General features: G+C 49.3%; 1 protein-coding gene across 1 annotated transcript in view; it reads right to left on the reverse strand.

The window, feature by feature from the left end:
* CCN4 (cellular communication network factor 4) overlaps positions 1-6018 on the reverse strand; it is a 55222-nt gene extending 49204 nt beyond the window's left edge. The window contains exon 1 of the mRNA XM_006276525.4: positions 5740-6018. Coding sequence (XP_006276587.1) covers positions 5740-5787 — 48 coding nt within the window. The 5' untranslated portion in view covers positions 5788-6018. The remainder of the gene's footprint in view (positions 1-5739) is intronic.
* Between the last annotated feature and the right edge of the window lie 4074 nt (positions 6019-10092).

A 10092-nucleotide genomic window follows, 5' to 3' on the forward strand; every position in this document is an offset into this window, starting at 1 on the left:
TAATTAAGCTTCAGGGGCCAGATGGCCAAGATCTTCTGGACCACTTCTTCAGGACAGTTAATCCTCGTTCAGAACAAGGACCCGGCAAACAAAGATGCTCAGGACCTAGCAAGGCCTGCTCAGATACCGGAGCATTAAGAAAGGTCAGCAGTCCATGCACCCGACCATTTACTGTGCTTCCTACATGGGGCGCACCGTCACAAGCCTTCAGCTGTGGGTGCCTGGCACTTCTGATGCATCTGTCTCTCTTTTCTAAGTCAGGGCTCTCCAAAAAATTGGAGGTACCTTACCTGAGTCATGTTTAGGGGTGCTGACCTTAACCTTTCCATGCCTAAAGGTATCCCATTTGGTAAATGGTATTAGTGTGACTGGGAGGTCCTCCCATGAGCATGCTAAGCAAGTGTGAATTGTTTTAATTCAGAACAGTGACAGGCAGTAATATCATGCCTTTGATCAGGATCTCAGTCCCCAGGGAGCTCAGTAATAGCACTGTTTGCAGAAAAATGAGACGCGCAGAGCTACGGGCCTTGCCCGAGATGACTGCAGCTAGTGGCAGAGCAGAGAGATTGGCGACTCCGTGCACTGCACCACACGGTCCCTCTGAGGAGAGCTGCTCTTTGCAGAGACTCAGCTGCTCCAGACTAAAAGCAGAATGCAATCACACAACCCCCAGACCTGGGTGACAGGATGGCTGAGCCGTTCGGGCTGCAGTCTCTCTGACGGGAGATGTTTGGACCCGCACTCCTGATAGGAGGGTCTGCATCTCACCTGTTTTGGAGATTGGACCGGATGACTGTTAAGGTCCCTCCCAACCCCACAATTTTGTGGCAGGAGTTATGCACCAAAGGCAGCTGCTGCTGACATCAGTGGAGATTTGCATTGGCTGCAACACTTCCAGGACTTCAGCTTCAGAGTAGCAATTACTGCCTTGCACGTGTGTGCTTATGGGAGGAAGTTGCCAAACCCCAGGCAATGTAAATTGGTGTTGATAAATATAGTGCAATTGGGAGGCCTGCTTCAGAGCACCATTTCCCTTCAACCACAGCACATACATTTCCAGGGCAGCTATGTACATTGGACCACGTTCTCAACTGGCACAAACCAGTGTAGCTTCACTGGGAGCCAAATCCATTTATACCCTGCAGAGGACCTGGGCTATTGCAAAGAGTGAAAACTTAATTAGGAGCGGTCTGCACGAAGCATTAGGAAGTCTGTGACGATATTATGTGATAATATATTCAGGAAGGAGAACAAGTCAAATGGCTCACACCTTGATTACAGAGTATACACAATTATCTGCGTCTCAGGAACTGTTCCAGCCAACGTATCAGTGGCCAAAACACCTCTTCCTGACATCCATGCACCCCCCTCGCCAAATGAGCATAAAGGTCCCTGGAACGCACAAAGTCATTTAACACTCGACAAACTGCCAACGAACAAAAATCCACACCATTATTTTTTTGGTTCAAGCCTGGTCAGAGTGTGGTTTCCTTCATAGGAGGCCAAGAAAACGTAATCAGTTTTTCCTGCCACCAAATCCAAATATTTTACAAATGAAAAAATCCTTGGACCCAAATCCATGCCAGTAAATCATACAAAAAGGAGAAGGGAAAGCCGCAGGGTTTTATAACTACCTCCTGCACTGTCTAGGTTAGCCCATAGATTAGAGCAGTGGCAATGATAATGAAGCTCTAGGGATGGAAGGGAGCTGACTTATTTGTACAGAGCTAATCCTCCCGGTTCCCCACATTCAAAAGCTGTAAGGCCAGCAGCCAAATTAATGTCCCCTTTATTTCCTCTGCTGTGTGGAAATATCCCCTCCAAATCTTGAGGCTGAAGATTGATCACAGAGGGCTGAAAGTTTCCTGTCAGGATCAAAAGAGGAGAAAGGGAAAGTTTATCTCCCAGCAAGATGCAGGAGGTCACTGAAAAGGACCAAGATACCATGCTTAAAAGATGCACCTTCAAATGCAACGGTGGTACAGAAAAGCCTCAGCCTCATTGCAAGTCAATAGGACTTTTGCTCCCAAGTCATGAAGGCTCTTTTGAAAATTTGACTGTGTGCGTAAAGAAAAAAAAAATGATTTAGGAGAAAGTTTGAAAGTTTAGGTTTGGAAGGATCCCTCTCTCTCCCCCACACACACGCTCCAGCCTGCACGCTTGTACCCCTACAGCTAAGAGATTCTGGTTTTAAAAGCTGGAGGGGGAAATATATATATATATATATATATACATATGTATATATATATATCCCAATAAAATATTTAAGAACTCACTAAAACTTTTGAGACAGCATAGACTGTAACACATTTGTAGAAGACCCCTACTGCACTTGGTATGTGATACCCAAGGCATCCAAGGCTTTCCTAAAAACCCTGCATTCTCCATACTGCTCACAATATGCAAATTTATATATATCAAAACCAGAAAGCTAAGTCATCCCCACCCTTGGGTTTCCCAATGCATCCTGCTTCCTCCTCTTCACACCCCAGGTCTGTAAAGGAGCAGATAGGCTGAGTCCCAGTGAAATCGTGGGGAACTCTGAGAACGTAGCCATCCACCTTCATGCAAGCAACTGTGGGATCGGCAATGTATGGGGCCCGGCTGCTTTTATTTTTGTGCCTTGATGCAAATGCATGTTCAAATAATGTTATATATAGCAGCTAAATGTACATAAAAATACCTGGCAACATGGTGCAGTGCAAGGGTGTCTTTGACATTTATTTGGCCTGATCTGTGCAGGCTTCCTGAGGTTTCACATGAGAGTGCTCTGCCATTAAAACCTTTACAGCATCCCCACACACCTTCTGTCTGTGCAGCTGCCAAAATTCACTAGCTGAACTGACTGTGACCCATTCTTTTCCCTTCAAACACTACATCGAGCCTGTTGCGCCCCTGAAAGAGGACCACCCTGATGGGGCGATCTTCTGGGACTTCTGAGGCATGGCTGCTTGCAATGGCAAGGGGCTGGGCTCACTGACCTGGCAGGTCCCGTCCAGTCCTACGGGCTAATGTTCTCCATCACACCACACCTCCCAACCTCTTTGCTTTGAAAATCTTATCTGTGCGGAGATCCCTCCCTCCCCACATCTACCAAACCCCTTTTCCAGTCAAGAGCATCTTTGTACCTGAGGCCAAAAGAAGCAAGTTCATAAGTCATTAAAAGGAAGACCTCACCCTCCCACCCCAACGATACCATGTGCGGCGAGGTGGTCTACCTGAGGGCCTGGTCCTACAATCAGATGCCTGCAGCCAGAGACTCAATGATTTCAATGGGACTGTCACAGGCGCAGTGCTCTGCAATTGGGAAGAGCTGGTGCATTCCTGTTGGGCCTGATGGAAGGACCAGGGCCTTGACCTGAAAGCTTTCCAAGCCAGGGGTTTACTTCATTTTCCCGTGTGTATGTCAGGCTGTTATGGGCAGACTTTCCACATCAAGACAACGGAGTGGAGCAGGTCTCACATTAGGATTGGACAATTATTTTGGCTGAAGGGACATTTGGTGAGCTGTTGTGGGCGGAGGAGGCGCTGCGCTAACCTGGCCAGGTGTGGCAGGGGGTGCAATTGGTCCAATCTGGCCGGGCCCATCTACCCCACACCCATTCCTGGGGGTGCCAGACAGAGCAGATGGGTTGGATCTCCATGGATCTGGGACCCTCGTGGGCAGGGCACGCTTGGCCAGGCAGATGTGATGGAGCCATGTGCAGGTGTGGAGTGACTGCATAGGGCCGGGGCCCGGGGCACAGCTGCAATCTGCTCCCTGCACGTCCCTGAGATGGGCGCTTGTTCCAAGGGTAGGGGTAGAGGTGTGCAGGGAGTGGATCACGGCTCTGCCCCAGACCCCAGCCCCATGCTATGATCACTCTACAATCCTGGACCTGGGCCCATCCTACTCGTGGACACCACTTTCTGCCTACCCATGGCTCCATCCATCCGCCCATCCAAGTGCGCCCTGCCTGCGGGAGTCGTTGGCCAGTCTCCATGGAGGCTCTCCCTACCCAGCCGCCTGCTCTGTCTGGCATCCCGGGCGGTGGGTGCAGGGCAGATGGGCCAGGATGCCTGGGTGCCAGGTCAGCTGCAGCAGAGACACTCATAGCGGCAGCCAGAAGGAGCTACCACTACAAGGAGTGCCAGAAAGTGGAGCGGGCTGCCTCCTGCACCAGGGCTGGGTTGAGGGACCTGACATCGGCTGGATAGTATCCCTTGAATCCAGCCCACGGGCCATATTTTACCCACTCCTATCTAAGATCTATATAGTACTCTCCCACACCTGCCTTGAAGAAGATGGAGGGAACTATCCTCTTGTGCCATTTCACCAACCTACAGAAAATACAGTGTTTGCGTGATTCTCAACTAGGCTGTCATGGCACCCTGGAGCATCCTGACATCCTTCAGGGGTGTTGGGGGGTGTCACACAACGTTAGCACTGTTAAGTGAGCAAACACGAATCAAATGATGATCCCAGAGATTTCACATAGAAATCCATAGCAGTAAAACTGTTCCTGCCCTGCTGTGGTCCTTCTGAGCTCTTTGCAGAAGACTTGCTCTTGTATTTTTCTGAAGTCAAAGATCACCTGAAATCAAGGAGCTAGCATTTTCTAAGGGATGTCTCGTGTATAGCAAGGGGGCCCTTGAGCCTAAAGCGGTGAGACCCTCTGCAGTAGTTACTTACTTTAGAGGATCTGGGAAGTGAATGTCTGCTTCGAACGGACACTGCATCCATCTATCTGTCCTTTGTATCTGGCTGCTGAACTTAGTGCCTGGTTTCCCGCAGCAAGTCTAAGACACTGGACCACCAGCACTGGTGCAGGACAGCTCCATGCGCACGGACCCCGCACCCCAGCACTTCCTTCCCTGTCCCACTGAGCCATCCTCCTCTCCACATCCTGCAAGCTCTGCACAGACCCTGCTCCACATTTTCCCCTTCCCGAGTGGCAGCTCCCCTCATGGGCAAGAGGCAGGGGGTTGGTGGTGGCACTTACCCGCCTGAGCATTGCTCTGCCCTCTGGCCCCAGAAGCAGGCCCCACCCAGCCAGCAAGAGCTGCCTCCAGCCCCCCGCGGCCCAGCAGCCTGCCTGCACTCATTGCTACAGAGCCAGCATCAGCCCCTCTGCCGTATGCCCACCTGGAGGGGCAGGGTGCTGCCCAGGGAGCCAGCCACCCCCTGGCACTGCCAGGGGATGCACAGGCAGGCTGCTGTGCCTTTAAAGCTTCCTTCCCTTGCTATCCATGCCTGCAGCACCCATGTCCTCCAGCCCGGCCACTGCCTCCCCTTCCACCCAGATCTCTCCTGCTGCCACGTGTGGTCTCTGCAGATGCCCTGCCCCCTGCCCCCTGCCAGCAGATGCTGCTGCTCCTGTCCCGCAGACACTTGCCTGTCGCCCTCCACTCCCCTCTTCCAGATCCTTTTATTCCCCCCTGCTCTGCTCCCTTTCTCCTCAGCTGGCTTCCAAGGGATCCAGTGAAGTTACACAGGCAGATTTCAACTGGACACTTGCATCTGGTACTGCTTTTCTGGGCTTAAAAATATGGGTCTCAGCTTTGCAGCAAAAAAGAGAAGAAAGGTGAGGGGTGAACATCTTCCCCGCTCCTACCTCACCTCTCCTGCCCTTAGATTAGGGGCTGTCCCCAGCTGGTTTCCTGGCCGCCCCCCCCCCCCCTTACTTTCTTTGGAAAGAATAAAGCTAAAATCCTCATCAGCTGCACAAGCCAAGTCTTGCCTGCAGCTCCCAGACTCACCTGCACAATGCTGCTTGCTGCTAGAATCCAAGGCAGAAGCCACCTCATCACTGGAAGCCAGGATTAAATGCATTGATTGAACCCAGATTTGAAGCCGCTGTGCACAAAAACCCCCCACTTTGGGAAGGCAGAGCAGTCCTGAGCTGGCAGCCTCGCTCAGGCAGATCTGCCTTTTTCTCTTGGCTCTTTGGGGATTTTATTAAAGACAGCTCTGACGTCAGGGTGAAGGACAAGCCCTGCATTTTTCCTCTGGAGAAACTTTTCCTGCCTTTACTTCTTCATTTTTTTTTTTGTTGTTGTCCCCACCTCCTGCATTTCTCTGTATTGCCTTTAGCCAAAAGAGTCTTAAAGGGAACGTTACAATGCAGCAGGGCACCAGGCTGTAATTTGAACACTGTTTAAATGCTCAGTTTCCCCAGAATTACAACGAAGGGTTTTTGCAGCCTCTCAGATTAGGGAGCATAGGCATAAGCCTCTGCACTATAGTGTCTTTCCTACCAGTAAGCGAAACAATTTTTAACACACACCTCAAAAGCACCTTTAAAAAAAATCTGATGGGTTTTATGAGACAGAAAAATTCTGGTCCTTCAGCCTTGCAAACACAACTTCACAAGAAGTAAGCCAAGTTTGATGGGATTTGCCCAGATAAAGTTATCCCACATAGGAAAGCCCTGGAAGAGATCACTCTGCTAACTGCATGCTGTTGCTGCTGCTGCCTTGATTTCCAGGTGCGGGACAGGTCTAGCAGCACAGAGCGGGTCTTATGCAGTGTGTTACACTTGTTGTTTTGCTGTACCTTAGGGCAATCAGAGTTTATTGGCATGGCAAACTTGCATAGGCAAAAAGAAGCTGACCTTGGGGTTTACTACGTGGTGCAAGCCTGCTTATTCAGTGAGCAGCATCCTACTCCACCATCAGCCAGCCCCACTCTCCAAGGGGGCTGCAAAAGGCAGGTGTTAAGGCAGGTGCAGGGGCAAAGACTGTGCCAGAGAAGGGACCGTTGGCTCGTGTGACCCTGACATAAGTGAGATGTGAATGAGGCTACAACAGACAGATTTGGGTCAGAGCTCGGGAGAAGCTTCCTAACTGGAAGACCTGCAGGACAGTACAGTAGTTGCAGACTCTTCCTCCCTGGAGGTCTGCAGGAAGAGGTTGGATAGTCACTGTCTGGAACGGCTTAACCAGCTCTAACTCTTCCCCCATCCTGAAATGGGGAAGCCAAGGCACATCACTGATGGGCTGGGTAGAAAAAGCCTCTTGTCAGTGATACAGGCAGACATGGTTCCTCGGGTAAATCCAATATCTTTTATTAAACCAACTCAAATAGTTGGAAAAATTCTTCTTAGCGAGTGAGAAATTCTTCTTAGCAATCTCATCGGTGATTATTCTCTGGCCTATTTCCGCAGACCTGCTTCTAACATACTGTCAACCCTTCTCTCCGTGCTCAGCTACAGGCAATTATCCTTCTCCTGGTTTCTTTTTCTGTTCTCAGTGGTCTTCTCCTTCCTTTCCTCACTTCTTCCTCAACTCCTTCATCCTGCCCTTCTCCCTCTTGCTGTTGGTTTACCTTTCTGCTGTCAGCTCTCATCTCTGCCTTTCTCCCCTTCTGCTCCTCCGGCTCTCCTTTCTCTTCAGCCACATGCTTCCCACCCCCTTTTTGCATTTTTTTTAACTGCATTTTTCACTCCCACTTGCCTGACTGACTCAAGGCAGTCTCGGGCCTGATGCCGTGAGAAACAATCGAGAGGAGTCCAGTATTCAAGCACTGAGAGTGGAGGGGGCATCGTTATCTAGCATTGCCTCCTAACAGCAGCACCTCTCTTTGGTTCCCAATGGGATCAGGACAGAGGTAGTGTCACCGGGGGATGGTTGAGTAGATGCAGCAGCACTGAAGACCTGACTGCCGTTTTGGATTTCAAAACCGGCACCGCCAGGGAAGAACTGCTCCAGAAAGCCAGGGCAAATGCAAGAAATTGGATCAGGCTTTTCTGAGGCATTTGCTCCGTCTGCTCATTTCAGGCCATTCATCCTAAGTATTTCATTCTCCTGGGCCATTTCTTAATTTGCATCCTTGATGAAGCTGCCAGGGAACATATGCACAGAGACCGTGGATTTTGCCGTGTGGGCACCAGTCACTGGGAATTCAACAACTCCACGCATACAGGCCATGGGATTGCATCATGCCCTTTTCAATAATAGCTTTGAGTCGCTATCAGTTTGAAGAGGATTAGACATAGAGACTGCCTTCATAATCCTGTTCTGAACTCCCTGGGATGTCCACCCCACCAGCATTCCTAAGTGCCAGTAGATGTGCACCCGTGTGTTTGCATGTGTGTGTGTGCACAGCTATTTTAGTCAACATAAGCAGTTAACTGGCACTGTTTATACACTAAAACTTAGAGGATGATGGAGAAATTGAAGTTCTCATTTAGCAGTTCAGAGTATAACAGGAAGTGTGAGATAGTTTTCACACATCTCAGGGTCTTTTAGTTTGGCCTGGTGATGAAGCTGTACCTGGTGACTCTTTGAGCCTATTGACTAGTGGCCATGCCTTTAGCAAGATATTCAATCTTCATTTAAAGGCTTCAACAGATGGAGAATTGACCCCACTTTATGTAGTTGCTTCAGCAGCTTATGACCTGCACAGATACAAGTCTACATTGGACTTCCAGAAAGTTTGACTAGCTTCAACTTCCAGTTCTTAGACCCTGGGATATCAGTGTCTGCTCGTCTACAGAACGTCAGATATCTTCATTGAGCGTGTGTACGGCAAAACTTGACCATCCCATATGTCTACCTCTGATAACATGAGTACACTAAGCTCCTTTTGTCACACTGTTAGGCAAGTTTTCCAGACCTTGAATCTGTCAGGTAAAGCCTCTCGCTCCTCACCTCCCACCTCATTTAAGGATTACAACTTTGAACTCAGTTATCCATCATTCTGGATGTCTTATTCACAGTGAAATGGAAACAGGTAGCTAGTGGGTAGCAAATTTCACAATATTTCAGACCCCATTTAAAGTCCACAGGTGTATCTATACCATTTCCCCAGCAGGAACACTCCTAAGTGCATGCCACCTGCAGACAGGCTGCCAAGGGGTATGTGAGTAGGGCCACTGGGTTTTGTATGTGTGAGAAGGAGCAGGTAGGTGGGACATAGGGAGAAACAACCTTCCCAGGACATGCTGGGGGCATGGTATAGATGCATCATATAGCATTAACCACCCACTCCTCCTTAAATATGTTCCTGAGCCATACTAGACATTTAATGATTCAATTATTTCTTGATTTTTGCTGTTTTACAAGGTTCCCTATTCTAAGGGGGGATCTACTAGATTATATAAACAGGGAGGAAGTGAGGTGTATCAATACTGACTGATCATTCAAGTGTTTCTGAGCATGGTCTGGAGTTGACAAAAGGAAAACGGGGCTCACTGCCAAAAGAGATGACTCTCAGGGGGAAGAGATCATGGCTTGCTATATATGTGTAAGTCGGTTTGCTTGCCTAGCACGGAAATCATCGTGGTGCTTGCGGCCAAGTGTCAGCCGGGGCGTTCTGCCTCTTGGATCCGTTCCAAAGAGCACACAGCGGAATAGAAAGGAAAGACGTTAAACCGTGAATAAAAAAATCTCAGGTAATGGGAAATGGAAGAGCATGAGTTTTGGTGCTCAGGGATATTCTTGGGGGCTAAGAGACAAGAGTGTGAAAAAGCCACCACTGATAACCTCATGCATCAGACTCTCAGCTAGCACCGCTCCAGCACAAGTAAAGGTTTAATTTCAGCTCCTCTGTGATCCTAACTATCTTCGCACATACGACCACATCCCAAGAAAGGCAAGGAGGTGAAATATAGCAGGAGGGCTATAACATCTGCCTCTAAAACAGCCTCATGTGAAAGACAAATACAGGGCCGAGAAGGCACAAACTCCTCTTTTCCAGTCCAGACTCCCTTAGTGACATGGACTCCCTCAGTGGCCTGGCTCAAGTCACTTAAAAGGTGATGTTTGAAGTGGTGTATGTTGAATTCCTCATCCTACCACAGTCAGTGAGGGTTTTTCCAATTACTTTTGTGGAATCAGCATTTTACGCCTTGGGCGCGTCTACATGAGATGCTATGTGGCCATAGCAATGAGCTATGGTCACCATAGCTCAGTGCTACAGCGACATAGTGTCAATGGGCACAAACCATGACGCGGATGCTACTGCACAGTAGCGTGGGAAAAAAACCCATGCAGGATCAGGACTGCGCAGTAACACCAGCTCCTGCAGAGGCATTTAGTACTTGCTAACAACTGCGCAGTCCGGCGCACGTGTAGACGCGCCCCTTATCCGTTAGACATAATAAAGCATCT

Source organism: Alligator mississippiensis, chromosome 3 (assembly GCF_030867095.1).
Source record: "Alligator mississippiensis isolate rAllMis1 chromosome 3, rAllMis1, whole genome shotgun sequence".
Classification (NCBI taxonomy): domain Eukaryota; kingdom Metazoa; phylum Chordata; order Crocodylia; family Alligatoridae; genus Alligator; species Alligator mississippiensis.